Source organism: Notamacropus eugenii, chromosome 6, assembly GCF_028372415.1.
Source record: "Notamacropus eugenii isolate mMacEug1 chromosome 6, mMacEug1.pri_v2, whole genome shotgun sequence".
NCBI classification, from domain to species: Eukaryota; Metazoa; Chordata; class Mammalia; order Diprotodontia; family Macropodidae; genus Notamacropus; species Notamacropus eugenii.
This window is the reverse complement of record NC_092877.1, coordinates 197,091,604-197,113,632: the sequence shown is the minus strand read 5'-3', so window position 1 is coordinate 197,113,632 and position 22,029 is coordinate 197,091,604. Positions and strand designations below refer to the sequence as shown.

At 34.9% G+C, this 22,029-nt stretch overlaps 1 protein-coding gene across 2 annotated transcripts in view; it reads right to left on the bottom strand.

Annotated features, from left to right (window-relative positions):
- Positions 1–227: 227 nt before the first annotated feature.
- Positions 228–22,029, bottom strand: part of SLC9A2 (solute carrier family 9 member A2) — a 105,119-nt gene continuing 83,317 nt past the window's right edge. For both annotated transcript variants that reach the window (XM_072621730.1, XM_072621731.1), the window contains 7 exons: positions 21,514–21,603; positions 20,896–20,966; positions 14,366–14,527; positions 9,287–9,383; positions 6,720–6,851; positions 5,586–5,676; positions 228–3,948 (listed from right to left, as the gene is read on the bottom strand). In XM_072621730.1, coding sequence (XP_072477831.1) covers positions 3,581–3,948; positions 5,586–5,676; positions 6,720–6,851; positions 9,287–9,383; positions 14,366–14,527; positions 20,896–20,966; positions 21,514–21,603 — 1,011 coding nt within the window. In that variant the 3' untranslated portion in view covers positions 228–3,580. The remainder of the gene's footprint in view (positions 3,949–5,585; positions 5,677–6,719; positions 6,852–9,286; positions 9,384–14,365; positions 14,528–20,895; positions 20,967–21,513; positions 21,604–22,029) is intronic.

The window sequence follows — 22,029 nt, the reverse complement described above, 5'->3', positions numbered from 1 at the left end:
ATAAAACAACTAATTAACAAATCAATAAACCTTATGGATGTTTAATTCCATAATGCTAACTAATCCATTTGAATGAATAAATTGGCTAGGTATCTTGCAGACAAAGTCTGAAGTAATTTGGAAACTAAGGTTTAGTACTAAGCAAAGTGAACTATTTAACATCACAGTGAATATCCAGCTTTCCTTGGTAATGAGATGAAGAATAAATAATGAGTAGGAGAGAAAAAAACCCAACAACATTTTATAGGAATAAAACAAACAAACAGGATAGAAATCTGGTATGATCTGTGATTCATTCTTGCCTACAGTGATAGGTAGAGGCCATGCTAGTTTCATCCAAACCGTGGCTGACAACGTCAACTTGTATTTCCACTTGTTGAATAAAGCAAACTCTTTAATCAGTCCTCGTAGAATATAGACAAACTTAATATTCCAATCAACAAAAACATTGTGATTTTTACATTGATATTAAAATGCCAATTTCAATATAAACATAACTTGGGTAGTGCAACAAATGCAAAATGTGCTTAAGTATTTAATAAATTAATGTGATTCTATACATTTTAATTAAAGATTTTTAAAATATAAATTAACAATCCCCCACACTCACCGAAGTACTATTGTCCAATCTCCCTAAAAAGCATAATCTAAGCTAAAAAAAAAAAAGTCATCCCAGATAACTGGGTGGAATTCTGCAATTACCAAAGGTTGACCAATACAAAATACACAAATCTGCAAGATCTAAAGAAAGCCATCTCAATGTGGCATCTTTGAATGAATGAATCATTCCAAAAGAACAAAAAACCAATTTATACCTGTTTTCATTTAGAAATACCTCAGAATGAGCCCTCTTCATGATGTGAGAAGAAAGGCCTGTATGCAATACAAGTCAACTTCTATTACAACAACCTCCAAAGAAGAGTCAAATTTTGTTGATGTTGTTGTACTAAAATTGTGTTATTAAATAATGTTTGAAATAAGTGAGCCATTCGCTGAGGTTTGGCAATCATTTCATTATACTTTTCATTTTTCATCATGGTATTCTGTTATAATAATAATTATTTAAAGGTAGGTGTTGTGGTAAGACTTGCATACTCTTTGCCTTCCACATTACCTAGAATTCCCAAATGATCACCAAAGACAACAATTGCTATCATAATAGCATGATAGGAAAAAAAAAATTGAGGCAAGCTTAGATAACTATCTCTTAGTTGCTTTGTTTCACAGGGGGGAAAATAACCATTTATATTAATTCAATTCAACTAAACAGACATTTACTATGTGCAAGGCACTGATTTTTCTTTTTCAAATTTTGGATTAAAACACCTGATGCTTGTCCTTTCTTTGTAAAAATAAATTTAAAAATGACATGCAAGTTCATAATTCTAGTAAGTGAAAGTTGAATTTTGTCTACTTCCTTAAGAAGTAACAAATGAGTTGTAAAAAGATTTCCCTGTTCCCTCCTTATAGTCTTACATGAAAATTGTGAAATAAAAAAACATGGGAAACTAATAAGGTCATTTTCCCTTTCTCCTTCATTTTCTATACATTTTCCATTATGGCTTCATCTATACTAATCTGAAAACCATAACTTATTCTTGGCTTTGTTAAAAATATATCACAAATGTCTTAAACTTGATTATGTGCCTTCATTAAAAATCTATAAACCACCTCTATTTTTTGTCTTTACCAAAAAAAATCTATAAATACCTATTCTATGTTTAAAGTTCTGGTGGGATTTTTTTTTTCATTTTGGATTTTGGTAGTTTTTTTTTCCGTTTGGTTTTTGGCACTAAGCCCAAAGTCTAGTGGTTTAAAAACTGTTTTGTTTTTTTTTTTTCATATATCCTTAGTATTAACTAGGTATCTCTAAAGGTTCTGAAAACAAAGTGTGATCCTGACAGACATGTTTGTTCTGGCTTGGTCACGTTGTATCCAGTCCCATACCCAAAGGCTTCAGGGTCTAGGGCATGAAAACAAGGAAAAAGGCTTCCATAAGCAAATTAAAGATGAAAATTTCTGCTTGAACTTTCTAATTAATCAATTAAACCATATCCATTTTCACATCTTTTCTCAATAATCCAAGTCAGGTCTTTGTAGCCCTTTTCAAGTTTTTACCTACATGAAATCTGGGGAGCCTCTGTCAGAATTTCAATCTTATATGTGGACATAATTAGTCTAAATCTTAGTACCAATCAAGTTGAAAGGGGTATGTATTATTTAACAAAAAGGGAAAGTCAATCAAATAGCAATTAGATATACTTAAATTTCACAGATACTTAAATTTATGCTATACCTTAGATTACTCATATATCTAAATTCAATTTAAATGGAAAAATGTTGAGTTATAATTGTACTTGCTTTATATGTAACCATCTCTAAGTCAGTAGTTTCTGTTTTTTTAGAGTAGGTACAGCGGATTATTTTAAATTCTCATGTGAAAATGTCTCCTGGGTAAAAAAAAATCTACAAATAACAATGAGAATTCTCTCATTTTTATAAAATTTTGGAGCATAGTATGCCAGCTGTCATATTGTAGTTGGCAAATGGAGGTAATGACCTGGATTCATTGTCCTAAAGTCCCCAAAAGAGAAATTCTAGCTGAAGAGGTGGTAACAGGCGGGCATGGATCCAGGACTGCCTGCATCCTCCCTAATATTGCACAGTATAAGTTATCAACCGATACAATGTAAACACATGGAACTCTGAGATGCCCTACTGCCCTCCACACTACTTACAAATGATGTGGATGGAACTTCATAGTCAGGTAAGTCTGCAACCCACCATGTGCCAATCTCGCCTACACTGCCCAGGAAGTCCATTTGCACCAGGTAAACAAGAAGTGGAGATTCAATTTTCACATCACAGCCAAACACAGGATTAGAGATGAGTATGTGGGGGTGGGATCATATGGCCCTAAGACCACCTCATGACAGCCAGGTCACTTTGTCCATATAGTTTATCTGATGATTTTCCTGACTGAGATGCGAATGCTGTAGCTGAACACTCTGTTCTGAAAAATACTCTTTGTTGCCCCATTGCAGTATGGGAAACTCCCTCAAAGTCTGCTGACAGACTTGTCATCCTTCAAAAACAGCTCCATATTGTTCTGCCTTCTTTTTCAAGAAAAATGTCTATGCATTTTTTTAAATTAGGGGTGCTATTCATTTAGACATGGGTTATAGATGAAAAGAAAATTTAATAAATAAAAGCTCGAGTGAGGCATAGATATATGTGTTTTCACCATCAGTGGTGTTTGCTAAAAATATTTTAGTTCTGTCATTCAGTTCCAGAACCATTAAAGGCACACTTTTATTTTTTCAAGCCTGGAAAGAATGCAGTTGCGAGAATCTAATCATAAAAGATGCTTTATGATTTTTTTTTCCTTTGCTTTGTTTGTTTTCCTCCTGCTGGGCTTTTCATTTCATCCCATTAAATCGATGGCTTGGCCCTGCCTCCCACAGAAAATATTTAGATCCATAGTGAGTTTAAAATGGATTCAATTGTTCTGTCAGATTTCAGGATAATAAGCTACAGATGTGTTAGGCGAGTTACCACAGTCCTGCTTTGGCTGTTTCCACTAAGGGTTATCACTTCCATATCTGTGTCTCTGGTTTCCAGGCTCTGAGGCCCGCCTGACTAGCCTGGGGGGAGGCAGGGGTTTTTTGCCTTCAGTCAAACCTTCTTCTCTCACAGTGCCAAATCTGGCTTTAGAGAGCAAAGGCTGCCGGAGCACACCTGGCGTCTGTGCTTGCACGGCAGAGCTAGGGGAAGCTGAGGTGATGGAGGGCTGCCCTCTGCTGGCATCTCCATGTACTTCATTTCTCCATTCCATGCGGTACTGCTGATGGGGCTTCTGATGCTGGTCCATCAAAAAACGCCTTGCCCTTGGTTGCAAATTGAGCACTGTGGTCCCAGTATCTGGATCAGAGTCACTGCTATTGCCATCTATCATGGGAGCAAAGGAAGGAAAGTCAGGCTGGAATGGAAGACACACAGAACTGGATCAGCATGCCATGGGACAAGATTCTTACTGATACCTGGGCATTCACAACAGCTAGCACTTATATAGCACTTTTAGGTTCACAAAGTGCTTTACATTAATATATATGATCTTATTTGATCCTCATACGAACCCTATGAGGCAGGTTCTATTATTATCCCTATTTTGCATATGAAGAAAATAAGGCTAAGACAGTTTATGTGACTTATCCAGGGTCACACAGCTTTAAAATGAGGATATCACCTACCTCATAGGGTTGTGGTAAGGATCAAATGAGACAATATATGCATAACCTCAAAATGCTATATAAATGTTAACCATTGTTATTTTCCTGATTCCTGTAATCTGGATTTCTTTCCTTGATCATCTCTCTTAGTCTGTCCAGTCTTCAGATAAACAAAGGAAGTGTGTTATTATCCCTTTCCACTTTTCAACATCATGGGAATCCTGCCCCACTTCTCTTTGGAGTGGGGAAGGATGTCTTTGGGTGAGCTGCATCTACTCAGAATATCATCAATCTACAAAGTGAGAGAAAACCTACTGGTTCAGATTGAACAAATACTCTAGGTTGCAAGATACACCATTGGCTTCCTTAAAAACTGTATTGATTTTTCAGAATAACTGTAAAGATGATAAATATTTACACTTTTGCAAATTTTCCATTCATTATCTTTTCATTAACTAAAACATAATAATGTTTTCCACTATCTTGTTAATGGAATCTTTGCAGAGATTAACTCAGTTAATTATTTGTAGACTATACTGTGATAATAATATTATTAATAAATGGCAGGAATTGTGGATTTATGAAATGTTTGATTTATGAACTAATAGGTAGACTAATTTAGGCTTGATGTAAGAAGAAAAAACAGACAAACTTTCTAACCATTGGAGCTATCCAAAAGTGGAAATGAATACCTCCGGAGGTAGTGGGATTCCTTCTCTTGGGAAGCCTTCAAACAAAGTTTGGATGACCAATTATCAGTTACTTTGTAGAACCCCAAGCCTTGAATACAACTAGGGAATGGGAACATTCCAAGTGTAGAGGCAAACTGTCTAATGACAGGAAGCTGGAAGATGTTAGGTAATGAGATCTTTTCTAGATGTTCCTGGGTATGAGGTCTTCCTGACCTGTGAATTTACTTTACATATACATACATACATACATACATATATATATATATATATATATATATATATATATATATATATATATATATATATATATATATATGTATGTATATACATACACACACACACATTTGGATTTCTTTGTCTGGATAAAGATGCATTTCTCCCAACAGAATATAAGACCTTGAGGGCAGAGGTTATTTATTTTTTTCTATATCTCCAGCATCTACAGTGCCTCACACAAAGTAGGACCTTAATAAGTAACTGTAAAATCAAAACTAAAGAAGAGACAATTATTTTTTTCAGGTATGGGGCAAATTAAATGATCACTGATGTCCCTTCCAACTCAAGAATTCCATGATCCTGTGAACCCTAATGGAAGATGACAATTTTGGCTGTTTCTCTCTTAATGACAATAGTAATTAAATTAATTTCTGTACATATTCATTACCTGCATTGGACACATTATGTCTCCTTTTTAACATCTCTGGAAGTTTAGTGTTCTTAGGCAGTGACAAATACCGGGATGCTGAAGTAGATGCCTGCATATTTATTTAAAAAAAAAAACAACATAAAAAACCCATCTTATTTTATGTATAATTGCATTTTTTTCAGAGCTTACAAATTTATAATTCCATTCCAAAAATTGAATCGGTGTTCAAAATTCAAATGATAGTTCCTAAACCTAAAATCACATGTTTCTTTAATATTCTAAGAATAACTCGTTTTTAAATATTTGACCATTGCTCAAGTAGAATGGAGGTTAGCACTAGAAGTCTGAAATCATGAGACAATCAGAAAAAAACTGTCTGTACTCATATGTATCTGTGCACGTTTGAATAAAGAGTGAATGCTCTATATTTTCTTAAAGAAAAGCAATTGAAGCATATGATAAGCAAAAATTACAAATACAATTGTTTTGTTTTTTAAGAAGGTATATTAAATGTATAATAGATATATTACTTGTCTTCTCAGCAAGAGGTGGAGGAATAGAAGGGAGGGGAAGAAATTAAACTTAGGCGTATCTATTTTGCTGGTGCCTATTTGCATATGTGGGTTGCATTCTATTTAATTTTTTTAAATAGTATTTTAGTAATCAAATAGTATTTTAAATAGTATTTTATTTTTTCCAGTTACATGTAAACACAAATTTTAACATTTATTTCAAAAAAATTTGAGTTCCAAATTTTTTCCCTCTCTCACTTCATTCGTCTCTAAGAGGGCAAACAATTTGATACAGGTTATATTTGTGCAATCATGTTAAGACATATTTCCTTATTAGTCATGCTGAGAAAGAAAATTTTCTCATTTTTTAAAAAAAAGATTATGTTCACATACTGTCTTATTTCACAGAGGACATTATAAACAATCAGATAAAATGATAACTAAATAATTCCCTTATTTTTAAAGAAGCTTTCCTTGTCAGAAATGCATTGAAAAACTAAAGTTGAAAGTTGCTCATGAATTAGCAAAGGTGATGATATACAGTGGGAGTCTGTTTCTCAGTCACTGTTGGCCAAGCTTTCTTTGAAGTTCTGGGCTCAGATGATTTCAGGATTAACTAGAAAGATAGAAGTTAAGTTACCCGTCTATCCCAGTTCAAGCTGTTGTCTTTCCTTATGCTTTCTCTCAAGCTGTGCCGACGTCGTATCAGAATCTCTTTGGCTTGCCTTTCACTTGTATCTGTGGTCAGGTTGTGTCTATTATAGGACAAAGTCTGAAAGGGAAACAAATAGGGGATCTTTAACAAAAACACTGACTCATCAGGCCTGAAAAAAGTTAAAATTATATCACATATATCTTTGACTTTTCAAGTCAATGGAGTATTTAAAGTCTCAATGAAACAAATAATATATTTTAAATATCCATGTATATTTACACTGTTAGTTTTTCTATGTTAGTCTTCTTTTTGATGAACCAATTACTTTTGCAAATGAAAAGAGAAACTGGTTGAGTAAAGACCAGTCTTTACTATTTACTATACTAACCTATCTTAGGTTAACATGTTCCATTCAAGAAACAATAGAGAGTATATATTATATGGACTGAGGCAGAAAAAATATTTTTATTTCCAGGAAGTCAAATGCATTTTTGAATGTGTATGATAGACAGCAAAATCTGCACCACTTCAGCCACAAGGGGGTGCCATGGTCTTTTGATTAAATCCCCTATTCAGCTAATTCCAGGCCTGTTGTCAATTTCTATAAAAGAAATTCCTATCATATTCACCTCTAATCAGAATCAACAAATCCAAAGGGTGCTAAAATGGGTCTTTTGAAAAATTTTTCAACGTATGTATAATGTCCATAATTAAAAGCTGTTAAAACTATATAGACATTTCCTAAAATGAATTAAAATTACTGATGATTTTCATTTCTTCAGATACAAAAGATCTAACAGGATCATTGATTTTGAATTGGAAGGGATCTTTGAAACCACCTGATCCCTTATTTTACAGCTGAGTAAAATGAGGCCAAGAGAGGCTAATCTGATTTGCCCTAGGTCATACAAGTACTAAGATGAAGAGTCAGGATAGGCCTCAGGTTCTCTGACTCCAAATCCAATGTTCTTTCTACTGTGCCACAGGAGAAAATGAGAGGATGCAACAAAATATAAATGGACGTGACAAGTGTGGTGGACTCACACCACTCTATTCCTATGCAATTAGTAAGTAGGAACTGTCTGTTTTTGCCTCTTCTTAATCTCCAACACTCAGCATGGTGTCTGGAACATAGTAAATGCTTAATTAATTGATTTTCTATGTCTATATCTTTTCCTTTCTTTTAATTTTTAAGCTCTTTTAAGTCAGACTGTACCATTTTTTATCCTTGCACCCCTAATGCCTAGAATGATATTTTTCACATTGTAAGAATAAATAAAAGTTACTTGAATTAAATAGAATTCATTGATAATGTAGGAACAGATTGCAGAGGGCCCTAGAAAGTCAGGCAGAGGAATTGTGGACTTCATATTGATAACCATTCTAGATGTTTAACAACAGGATGACATGAAGTGGGATTTTAGAAATATTTGTCTGACAGCTTCATTAGAGATGATAATATTAAAAGTAAAAACAGCAACAATAATAAAGCATCACTGATATTTGTGTCATTCATTATGATTTCATGCATCTGAATGCCTCACTTTTGTATTTGTATCACCGATGTCTAGGACAGTGTAATGGCAACGTAGAGGTAGGGATGGTGGTGATGGGAAACAACAGATCCCCATTATGCTTTGGTTTGCCCAATGTCATGTTGTAGAAAAGGGTAGGGAAAAGGCCATGAGCCCATACAGGGCTTAGTATGTTATACAAAAGCACCAAGTTTTTTTAAAGAGTTGAGCCATGTTATTTGGAAGTTGCTAGGCCACAGGCTCAGTGGTCTTTGGGGTATGCTCTGGCCAGAGAAGTCAGGCAGCCTACTATTTACCATTCCCTTCCTCATTATGGAATATACTTGTTAATTAACAATGTTTGTTAATTTATTTTAGGGTTAAAAATGTGAGATATGCAAATATACACACATATGTGTGCATATACACATACACACATACATTTACATATATACATATACAAACATGTGTGCATATTATGTATAAGTGTGTATGTATGTATTATAGATCCTCACAACAATCCTGTAATGGTAGGTATAGCAGGTACAATTAAACTCAGTTTTGCAGGGGAAAAACCCTGGGGCTTCATGTGAGTGAATTACTTCCCCAAGGGATTAGAGCTAAGAAGTGATCCTGGTAAATGGAGAGACTGACAAGAGGCTATCGAAGTGTCTAAGGCAAAACTGCCAACAATAAGCATAGGATAGGGCAGTGGAGTTGCAGGAGAAGGGTTGGATGTGGGAGGTATTTGAAAGGAGAACTGATGAAACTTTGAGAATGAATAAATATGAGATATACAGGAAAAGAAGTAAAGTATGACTTCAAAATTCTGATTCTGGAGACAAGAGAAAATCATGGTACCAATGACAGAAAAAGTGAAGTTTAAGGGGAAGCCTGACTGAGGGGAATACTGATGAAGACCATAGGTCATACTGATTTTCAGGTGATGGAAGAATATCCAATTAGAGCCCAACTATACTGATGTTCTTTTTCATTCAAAGATGTGAGATATTTTGGTAAACATATCAAAATTCTTACACGCTGTCGTATTTGATAGAGATTCCTTGACAATATTTGTCGTATCTCATCCATTTCACCAGGGGTCAGCTTTCTTATTTTTTCCTCACGATAATCACTGTAAAGGTTTGGAAAAAAAATAACATTTTTAACATTTGATAAATATTGGAGTGATAGATTCTCATCCTCAAAGTGATGATGAACTTCTCCAAAAAGTAAAACAAAACAATCTTATGAAAAGAGAGTACTTCAAGAACTATTTAATTAAAAATCCAAAAATGGTATAAGGGTTTAGAAAGAGCACTAGATTTGCAGTCAGAAGATTTGGGTTTAAATCCCTTTTTGCTTCTTACTGTGTGAATTTGGACAAATTACTTCACCTCATATACCTTAGCCTCATCTCTGGTAAAATAAAGAAACTGAACTAGATATCCTAAACCACCCTGTAGTTTTCTTAACCAAATTAGATATACCTATAGAATTTAAAGACAAAGTCCACAGGCATGGCCTCCTGGAAAAGAGATCCACCTCAATACAAAATGAATGAGATGGGTCAAATTCAGAAGTAACCCTTCTCTATGAGAAGACCTATAAAAGCAACATTGATGAAACCTGATTCTCATCCAGATCCAATCAAGTAGGCTGTGATATTGTCCCAAAAGATGCAATGTGTCTCAAAAACTCATGAAGGAGGCATTACATTTTTTTAAAAAATTAATATTTTAAATATATTCAATTGTATTTTTAACACATTCAAGATAATACTGATATAACAAAAGTGAGAACTGATATAACAAAACGAGTAGTCAAGGCTTAAGAGCAAGAGTTTATCAATGTTCATGTGATATTATCCAAGGAAGAAGGTGTTTGTAACTCAGTAAACTCTGTGTGTGCCAAGGTGTTCTTGGTATATGATGAAATACAAAGCTTAGAAAAATCTTTTCTGCCTCTGTAAAGCTTATAATTTAGTGCATATGCAAATAATATAACATAAAACAGTAAACATAATTGAGGTACAAACAAAGTTTATGTGGGGTCCAAGGAATTAGGACTAGGTAGATCATAATGATAACAAATTTGTATAAAAATTAAAGTTTTATAATGTATCTTCATCAAAACAGCTCTGTGAGGAGGGTGCTATCATATTATCCTTATTTCACAAATAAGGAAACTGAGGTTCAAAGAAGTTATATGACTTACCCAAGGTCACAGAAAGCAAAGTGTCAGAGCCAGGACTCAATACCAGGTCTCCTGGTCAAGTGCTCTTTCTATTCTGACATATTATCGCTTTGTTTTTTGTTTCATTTTGTTTTGTTCTTTAATTACAGCTCTGGAAGAGGCCATAATGATCATCTCACCCAATATTTTCATTTTATATGTTGGAAGATAGAGTGCCAAAGAGGTCACATGATTGACTAAAATAAACTTCATAGTAGCATTTAAATTGGGCTTTACAATATTAATAGGAATTAAACAGGCCAGATGGAAAAAGGGTTAAGGAGCATAGGCATGGATTGAGCAAAGGCATGGCAGTATGAAAGCACTGCATATATCTGAGAGATGAGAAAATGAGAAAGAAGTACCTTGGAAAGCAATCACAGAAAACAATAGCCAGTAAAATGGCAGAAGAAAAATTGGCCTCCAAAATGGAAAAGCATACAAGAGACCCGAAACACACAAATGGCTGCTAGTCAGAGAAATGCAAGTGTATTTCAAAAACATGAAGCAACAAAGAATCCAAAGACCCTGTTGATGATGAAAGGAAAACTCATTTAGTCTGAGAACTGACTTTCTCCTGCATTTCCTTCTCTTAAATATCCAAAGATGGCACAAGCCAGTGTCATTTTTATCTTATCCCTCCTAAAAATATTACACAAACTAATATAGGAATATATAGGTAAAACTAAACTGTACAAATGTAGTCAAGAGAGGCAAGTGGATAAATTTCAAGTGTTGCACTCTTTCTCTAAAAGAAGAAAAGAAAGAGAACAGAAGGGAAGGGAATAAATATAGAGTACTGCCAAATTATGAAGGGCCTTGGATGCTTGGAAAGGAGTTTGAACTTTCTCCAGTAAAAAACAGGAAACAACTCAAGTTTTAGAACAGAGTGGTGACAAAATCAAATCAATCCAAAAGGAATGTAGTCTGGCAGTAATGTGTAGTATATATTGAAGAAATGAAGTGATGAAGAAGGCCAAGGAGGAGGCTATTATAGGACCAGACCTATCATAATGAAAGCCAATGGAGTTGTGGGTGGGGGTGACAATGGCACTGGAGAGGAGCAAACAGACCACCAAAGACAGAAAGGAAAGGTGTTGGTGACTAGTAACGTATGAGAGTTGAGGAAAAGCAAGATTGCCAAAGATCTGAACAAAGGAGACCAAGTCAATGGTGATGCCACTGACAGAAATACTCAACTCAGAGGACAGACCAGTTTGGAAAGAAAGATACTAGGTTTCACCTTGGAATGGTAGGGCTTTGAGTTGAGTTTTATAGACTTTAGAGGAAAGGTTAGGGCTGGAGATAGATATCTGAGAGTCACCTATGTAGAACTGAAGTCATGGAGTGAGATGGGTGGAAGGGAGAGAAGAGGAGGAAAAAAAAAGGAGGGTAGAGCTATACTCAGCTGTAGAAACCTCCAGTCTTATTTCCCTTTAGAAATTATTATGGTTCTTTGAAGAAAGTGATAACATTAACTTCATTCAAAAAAGCCACCATAGGCACAAGAATTCAGAAGGGAAAAAGCCTTTAAAGAGTTGTAGTATTGTTTTCTGACCACACCAAAAGTTAAAAACAAAGAGTTGTTCATAAGAGGAATAACTTTCAAAATGATCTGGCTACATCATGTGTATAGTTAAGTGTTTTGTTAATATTTTTTAGAGGAAAAAAATTAGCAAAGGACTAACGATGGTTTGTTAAAAGAGAACCAGGAAAGTATGGTATCCCGAAATCCAGGAGAGAAGGAAAATACCAAAAGAGGAGGTGACTGATGTCAGGAAGTAAGAGAGTCACTGTGTTCTAGTGCTGAGTGTTGATCAGAATCAGAGTACATGCATAAGTACAAATCACAGTTCCTGCATTTACTAGCTATAAAATCCTGGTCAATTTGCTTAACTTCTCTAAGTTTTATTTACCCTGCCAATAAAATGGGGATAATAAAGCTTGCACAACCTGCCCATTAGGGAGCTATCATAAGCAAAGTATTTTGTACATCTATTATATACATGTGAGTTCAATAAAATTTAAAAAAGCTTTTGATGAATCTGCCTGATTATTAATTGTCCTTTTACTCTCTTTCTTGCCAGACACCACACTTTAGAGCTTATGGCTGTGAGTACCTTTTGGATAATGTGGAATCCCAGAATAATTCACATTCTAAAGAGGTATCTATCTACTTTCTCTCCTTTTACTAACATTTTAAACAAGTAAATTATGATTAAAGCAGATGTTAGGGCAAGGATCAGTGGAAAAAATAGCAGAAGATTGTGGCTGTATGTGGAAGAGGCAAGCAAGGCAGGGGGATCTTGCTTGATGGCCTAGAAGCCAGAGTGTGGGATGAGAAGGAACCTCAGCCCCTATATGCTGATCTTGCACTTTAATTGTATTAACATAGTTCCTTTCCACCTGACTCTTGAGTCGGCATAGTTTTAGCTCTTTCTTCTCAAAATAATAGGTTCCCCAAACTGAAAAAAACAGGAGGAATGGATTAATTCAATTTGTCATACAGGAACTATAATTGGAGGCAGTGTAGTTCAGTGGCTGTTGAGTCACAGGTTGTTGGTGGTGTTTAGTCATTTTTCAGTCGTGTCTGACTCTGTGTTCCATTTTGGGATTTTCTTGGCAAAGATACTGGAGTTGTTTGCCATTTTCTTCTCCAGATCATTTTACAGATAAGGAACTGAGGCAAACAGGGTTAAGTGACTAGCCCAAGATCACACAGCTAGTATCTGAAACTAAATTTGAACTCAGATCTTCCTGACTCTGGACCAGACACTTTATCCCTGCTTCACCTACCTATTCGTCTGGTGCTTATTCTCTGTGTGATCTTGGGAAAACCATTTAAGATACCCGGATCTCAGTTTCCCCATCTTTATGATAAAATGATTGGACTAGAAGGTTTCTAGGGTCTATAAATTCTGAGTGTCTATGTGCCACTAAGTAGTTAGTGTAGGCAGCAGTTCGCTCTGGAAATATTAAGGAATAGGGAGTGTAACTGTCATTTTTTTTAGCATACGGGACTTGCAGATAAGAAATTAACTATCAACTCAGTCAGCACTTTCTCTACAACTTGGTCTTAGAACTGCCACGGGCACTACAAGATCAGGTCACAGAGCCAATATGCGTGAAACGAGGCACATCAGGTTTTCCTAGATGACATGAGGCTTGTTTTCTATCTGCTCCACTATATTGCCTGTCACCCTGGAACAAAGGACTCATAATTTTTTGATAACTAAATTACTCCTAATTTCTATATGAAATCAGTATGTATCTCTCTCTACCCTTCTATCTGTCTAGATGCTTTATTTCAAATATACATTTTTTTTAGCATGAAGAAATGTCATTTCTTAATTCAAAGTGAATCATACACAAAGGAAAAGCTCTTATGGTCTGTGATTAATTCAGTGGCCTATGAATTTAGAATTCTTTGCATTGGCCTTAAGATGAGATATCAGAGAATGACCCCAGAAAGTAATGAAGTCCCCTATGTCAATTATCTGTGGTAAAACAGCTACATAATTCTGTGCTAGCTTATACTAGCAAATATAACACACTTTCAAAATATTCAATTACAAAGCATGAGATAAGGAGATTTTAATTTACTTTCAAGCACTGAATTTCTAAAAGCAAATACTCTAATGGAGAAATGGGTATTATCAGACTGCTCAACCCCCCTTCCCAAATTAACCTCTAAAAATCAGTACATTAATATTTAAACCAGAAAATCTCTCAGGAACTCACCTTACCCTCTGCAATGAGTGCTCATTGCCATGTCTTCCAAGATCAGCTCCCTTGGGGTCATTTATCCTTCTGGAACTTTAAAGATTGTTACAAAACACACATCCAATATTGATGAATTTTTCTCTACCAAATTATACTTACTTTAGTGAAGCAATAGATGGCACTGTGCTTATCATCCCAGTCTCTGCCATCTCTATGGCATGTTTTATTTCCAGCTTTTTATATAATGAAACAATGCTTGACTTGGGTTGGTTTTCCCTAATTAGAAGCTTCCTCAGGTATTTATCATCAAATTTTTTGAACCTGGAAGTAAAGAAAACCAACCCTCTAGTCAGTTGTCACTGGCTAGGAAAAAATAACGTGTACTAAAATGGAAATCACAGGCAATTCCCAATTTCCGGAAAGCAATTCACTTTACCATTCAAGTCTAAATAATATATACATATATTATATATGATACCTAATAATGTATGCACATGTGTGTATGTAGGTATGCATGTATACCAAGCTATTTACAGAATGAAACTGAAAATTCCTGGTTTTAAAAAGCTAGACCACTGTCCTAACTTACAGCAAGTGCTGAGAATAATTACGGGAAAAGAACCATTTCTCAATGGAGATATCATTGATGACACAACTATATGGCAAATGTACAACTGCGTTTGGTCACTAATGAAAAGAATTCATGTATTTTTTCATTTTTTTGCATTTGTTCTGACTTGTATATGAATTCACTGAATCAGGATTCTTGGCAATAACACATTATCCATTTAAACTTGCCTTTTTTACAAAAGATAAGCAAAAGGATAAACCCATATTGAGATCAATAAAACAATGACATCTGATCTACTTGATGGCTCTTGGGTTTTATTTATCTGCTTTTTTTGCCACACTTTCCATCTATCGGACCTTCCATCTATTTCCCAAACTACATAGACACTCGTTTCTTATTCTCAACATCAGCATCTTTAACTACTCTAAAAAACTATGGCATGCTTCCCATATCCTCTAGAGACCAAATCATATTAGCAAAGTGTGGCATACCAGAAAAACAATATTAGGAGCTTCAGTGAAAGTAAACAGAACCCTACCATGCCTAAAGCATTCTTCTATGCTCCCATTTCAGTCTCTAAAAGGAACAAAGGTTATAGATGAGGTCCCAGCATGTATCAGACACCTGATCCAGGGGGTACAGCCGGATAATGGCAGATGTCTGCACTAAGTATCTGTATGTAGCATGATAAAATCTCAGATTTGGAAGACACTTCAGAAGTCATTTAGTTCAACACAGGAATCCCCTCCTGATCATCCATTACAAGCAGTTGTCTGATCTTTTGAAACTCTTCAGTGATAGCCAGACCACTATCTTCCAAAGTAGTCCACTGCCCTTTGGGGCATTCTTGGAAATTTTTTCATTCTTTGGAGCTAGTCTAGCCACAAGAGCAAAGAAAAAGAAATCTATCCTCTCTTTGATGAAACAGCCATTCAAACACCTGAAGATACCTATTGTTGCTGAAACACTCCCAGTCCCACCCCCAAGCCTCCTCTTTTCCAGGCTAAACAATTCTTCATTTATTTAGCTAATCCTGGTATTCTTTGGTTTGTGATCCTTTCATTATCCTGGTTGATTCTTCTCCAATTTGTCCATGCCCTTCTTAAAGGGTGGTGCCAATAATTGGATAAAAGAATATTCCAGTTTGATCTGACAATGTCAGAGCACAATGGAACTATAACCTCTTTTGTTCTGGACATTTTCTATCAATGAAACCTAAAGCTGCCTCAGATTTTTTTTTTTTTATTGCCATGTCATATTATTAGGTCGTAGTAAATTTCTAGTCCACCCAAACTTTCAAGCCTTTTTTTCATAAGAACTGTTTCTCAGCCATGTGTCTGTACCCAATACAATATTATACAATGGATTTTTTAACCTGAGTATGACTTTACATTTTTACCTGACAGTGCCAATGGAGAACAGTAGATCAAACAGAGTAGAACATGATTGTACTGTAAGAATAATGAAAAGGAAGACAGAAACCTGGGAAAATTTTATGAACTAAGGCTGAATGAAGTAAGTAGAACAAGAAGAAAAATTATATAATAGCCACAATATTATACAGATAAACAACTATGAAAGACTTAAGAATACTGATCAACTTGACCAACAATTCCAGAGGACCAATGAAATACATTACCCACCTACTGACAAAGACGTTTTTAACCTGAGGTATACAAATCTACAATGGGTCAGTGGATAGATTTCAGATGGTACTTGAACTTGGATGAGAAAAAAATATATATTTTTATTTGCAATAACTTCTAAATGAATTTTAGCCTTTACTTCAAACAATAATAGCATTAGGTTTCACCACACTGTCAAGAGTCCATGACAAAAAAAGATTAAGAATCTCTAAGTTAGGCAATATTTTTCATCCATTTGATCTTTCCTGTGTTAGATCAAAATTTTTTTAGTGGTCGTGAATTTCTTCCAGGAGGATTTGCAGGATTCTTGGGCTTCATGTAATTGAGATGATGTTATCTGCAAACAGGAGAACCTGGAAGCCTTCACCAGCCACAGGTGATCCCTGCTGAACTTGGACTCTGTACTAGTTCTCCTCCATCACACCTTTAGTAAACACCTCTGGCAAATACAAATATTACCCCTTTTATGCCTTACTTGATGTTTATTATCACAGGATTACTGAACAAAGTTATCTCTGTTGTTACACAATTCAAAGAATCTTGAATGATTTTGTTGTATGATTTGGATACATTTTATTAAAAGAGAGGCTTTAAGACAGCAATTTGCTCTACCTAATCATTTGAAAATATTAAACATTTTATTTATCAACAACTAACAAACATTCAAATATACAAACTAAAACAAAAGAGAGGAGGCATTATGGGGTAATGGATGGAATGCTAGATTAAAGTCAGAAAGATAGGGGTTCAAATCTCACCTCAGATATTTAATAAATGTGTGACTCTAGGGAAGTGATTCTTTTTACCTTAGTTTCCTCATCTGCAAAATAAGGATATTGGGTTTAACAGACTGTAAGGTCCTCTCAAGCTCCAAATTTATGATCTGATCCATGACTGAAATATGAATTTAAGTTACACGTAGCATATTTTTAAAAGTCCATATTCAATGTAGCAAGTCATCAACAAAATTGTCCAGTTTCTGTGTTTCTGTAAACGACTTTTTTATGTTTTTGTTTCACTGCTGTTCTTCTCTCTCTCCCTGCCTCTTTCTCTCCTCCCCTTTCCTTCCCTCAGTCTGTCTGTCTCTTTCTCTCTCTCTCTCTCCATTTCTTTCACTTCTCAATAACTCATTCCTCCCTTCCAACAGAATCCTATATTATAGTAAATAAAAATAGCTGAGCAAAACAAACAAATAAGGGAGAAGGAAAAACTCATTGCAATCCTGCTGGTTCATCACATGAAATTACAAAAAAATATATATTAAATAAATTAAATTAAATTAATTGAGAGGTAGAAAATATTTTATCCTATGAAATTGATATTGATCACTGTATAACCTGTTTTATAAAGGTTTTTAAAGTTGCTTTCCCTAAATGTGTTTATTGTATTTCTTCTCAATCTATTTTTTACATGTGTTATTTTTTCTTTTGATTTTATTTTATTTTATTGTTTCTTGATATCTCATGAAGTCATTAGAGATCATTTGCCCAATTCTAATTTTTTGGAAATTATTTTCTTCAGTGAGATTTTTCTTCCTTTTTTTTTTTTTTCATTTGGCCAATTCTGTTTTTAAAGTAATTCTTTTCTTTAATAAATTTTTATACCTCCTTCTCTATCTGGCATATCCTTTTCAAGGAGTTCTTTTATTCAGTGAATTTTTTTTGCCACTTTTACTGGTAAGTCAATTCTTCTTCTTAAGGCGATAGTCTCCAGTATTTTTGTGCCTCTTTTACCAAGCTGAAAATTCTCTTTTCATAATTTTCTTGCATCACTCTTATTTCTTTTCCAATTTTCCCTCTACAATTCTTATCTATTTCTTTAACTCTTCCAGGAATTCTTGTTGGTTTAGGGTTCAATCAGCATTTTTATTTGGGGATTTGTTTGTAGCTATTTTTTTTTTAGTCTTCTTCTGAGTTTATGTATTTGCGTTCTCTGCCACAGTAGTAGTTTTTTATAGTCAAACTGTGTTGTTGCTACCATTTGCTCATTTTCTGAACCTATTTTTTGACTTTGAACTTCATGTTAAAGTTATACTCTGCTCACCCTGGGGGTAAGGTGGCACTGTCCCAACCTTCTGGCTTTTGTGTGCTATTGTTTTCAGAGTTAGTTCTGGGGGTCTGCAAGTTTTGAGTGCTTCCAAAATGGTGTGATCCTGGGAGAGGTATACTCACTGCTCTCGTTGTCTACACTCTGGTTTTTACCCAAGAAAGCTCGCTGGTCATCAGCAGCCACAAGCAATAGTGCTCTATTTGCCTTAGAACTATGACCAGGGCCCCTGCTCCTTTGTGACTGACCTTCAGCACTCCTCTCCACCCTAAAACTGCAACTCAGAACTTAATATGAGCGACAGAGTTGCCAATCAGTGTCAGTGGTGCTCAGTGCCAGCAAAGGGTCCCCTGTAATCTCTTTCTGACCAGTTGTCTGATCTCCTTGCCATCTCTCGGATGAGAGTTTCTGAAACTGCTGCAGCTGCTGCTGAGGCTGTTGTGGCTGTGGATGCCTATGTGGGCTCCAGATCAGCCTCCAACCCAACTGGAGCAACAACAATCCTGGAACAGCAACTGTCACAACCCTCCTGTCAAACTCCTAAGTTTTCTTAGGTCAGAAAAATGTCTCACCCTGAACTTATGTTGGCTCTGCCATTCCAAAATTTTATTTGAGGAGTTAAAATTGCTTGGAGGGTAACATTGAGAGAGGTAAACTGGTGCCTCATCCACCATCTTGACTCCCTATCTACTGACTTTTTGTTCTTATAGATGAATTCTACTTAAGACGACATGCAAGAGGAGTGAGAAAGAGAAAGTAACTCATAGAATCATGTAATGCAACTACGGGCAGAGACATCAGAGATTATCTTTTCCAATTTGTTCATTTTTCAGAAAAGGAAACTGAGTTTTTGTAGCTATTTTTATATTTGTAGCTATTTTTATCCCATATTTAAAGATCAAGATTCTATACCTTCCATTGCACTCTGTTTTATCACTTTTCTCTGATACTGTTGCCCTGTTCTGTTTCTCAAAGATTTTTCAGAAAACACAGACAGAAACTTAGCAATTTCTTTCAACAGTTCCTGTAGAGACCTCAGGCTCTATCTTGTGTGATAGTTTGGCAGCACTGCTGAAGGCACGTTGCTCTCACTTTTTCTTTACTTATCTTAGGTTCTAATTCCCTGTCAACAATTTCTGTTTCATTCTTTTCAATGAACTGATTGCTTTTAATAGTAGAAAAAAAACAAACAAAAGCAAAATAAAATAACGGAAAGTGAAATCAGCAAAACCAAGAGAATACTGTATACGGTAACAGCAGTATTGTAATCATGAATGATTAAGTTATTCTGAGTATTATAAATACTCAAATCAATAACAAAGAACCTATGAAAGAAAATGCCGTCCACCTCCATAGAAAGAACTGATAGATGCATGCATTGTATGGTTTTAAATACATATGTATATGTGTGTATACATGTGTATATGTGTGTGTTTGTGTGTGTGAAATGGCGACCTCTAGTGTGGGGGGGCAGAGAGGAAAGGAAATAGTTCAGAACTTAAAATGTAACAAAGATAGATAGACAGACAGACAACCAACGAATAAAATGGTATTTGAGCTGAGTTGGAAAGGACACAAGTCATTCTAGTCATAACTTCCCTCTTTCTTTTCACCACTGATCAAATTTAAAAGATCAGTTACTCACTCTTTTATCTCCTTACTAGCTCTACATTTTTGACACATATATTCTACCTTCCCAATTGGACAATAATCTGCATGAAAGCCAGAAATGAGTATGACATATTTCATGCATATTTCCCATAGTATCTAATACAATGCTGACACAAAGTAAATATCCCAGGATTAATTATTTAATTGGTAGGTTGATAAACCACAAATCTACAGCAAGTCATCATATAAATAAACAACATGTCTGACTTTGTATCCATATACATATGTATAAAGAAACATGTAAAAATGTATGTTAATGTATGTTAATCTAGATTTGAAAATAGCATTCACATTAAATGTATAGATATAGAGACAGAGATATAGAGATACACCTATGTAGCTATATAGATATTTAGCCAGAACTACAGATATAAATCTAGATTCTGTCTAATCTATCTAGATATTTCTATCTATACCTTTATCTACATATCTATATATTTGATGTGAAAGCTGTTTTTCAAATCTACAGAATACCTGTATGTTTTTGTTAATACACATTTATACCCTTTTTTATACATGTGTATATGGATATAGTTAGACATGTTGGTTATTTTTTTTTCTATTACTATTTATATAGCTATCTCTATCTATATGTATCCATATCTATCAATTCTTGAGGATATTTCTATACTTTATCCCTGCTTATGTTCTAAGCCTTTAAAGGTCACCCAATGAAAATGTTCAAAGTTCAAGTTCAAGTTTCTGAGTTGTTAAGGGCCCAATTAAATAAGACAGTTTCACAAAAGGACTCTTACCTATCTCTCCAAAAATTGTGACCCCAATGTCCACATACATCTTCAATTCCAGTCTTCACATGATCAAAAAACTAAAAGAGAAAAAACACACTGTTAGTATGTATCACTAAATACCAGGTATCTTTAGTCACTTAACTCATAATGTCAGGTTCTTAACCTTGTATAATTTTCTGACAATTTATTTTATAAAAACATTTAAATGATCATAATTAATACTAGTATTCATGAGATATTACTAATAAATATTTCACAAATTATCATCAGGCTATTGTGTTTGATATCATAGTATAAAAAGCACCATGGAAAAATAGTAAATATATTAATAAGTATCTCAATAAAGAAATGCTTGTGCAAGTTATGGTAACAAATGCCCGAAACTTAATGTAATTCCGAGTTGCTCTATTTTCATTTTGGAGCTTATCAGGCTGAGACAGGTAGTGACACTGTAGTTCTGTCCATTACTCTGCCCCTCAGCACATCCTTATATTCACTGCTGACTCCTTTTTCCTCAGTAAGAGACAAAGATGGATGGCAGATACATTACTGCTCAGTTATGTTACAGAATTGAATATTTTTTTCATTTCTCATTTAAATTTCCATTGTAAAGTAAAAACATACCCGGCAATGAATTTCTTCACTGACAGCTGGCTGCTTTTTATTTGACCTCTTCACATCAAGGAACTCCACTAGTGGTCGGATGGTTATTCCCTGCACAGGAAGCAATAGACTGTCTCATGAGAAAGATAAAGAGGACTAATATACAGAATTAGTATGGACTAATATACAGAATGAGCATATGTTGGGGCATGGTCATAGTAGGCATTTATTTTGCTTGACTCTCCTAGTTTGTTAATAGGGTTCTGTATTCTTGTGTTTTGTTTGTTTTTTTCCTACAAGGACATGGGAAATAAAAAACAAAAGAAAGATATTGGAAAAAATTATCTAACAGAATTTATATTTTATACTGGAGGCAACTGAAGTTTATTGAAGTACAATGGTCATATCTGTGTTTAAGGAAAACCACTTTATCAGTTGTGACAAAGATGGACTGGGATTGGGAGGTGGGCAGGGAAGACTTGAATCAGGGAGATCAATTAGGAAGCAATTGAAAGAATCCAGGTGAGAGGTGATAAG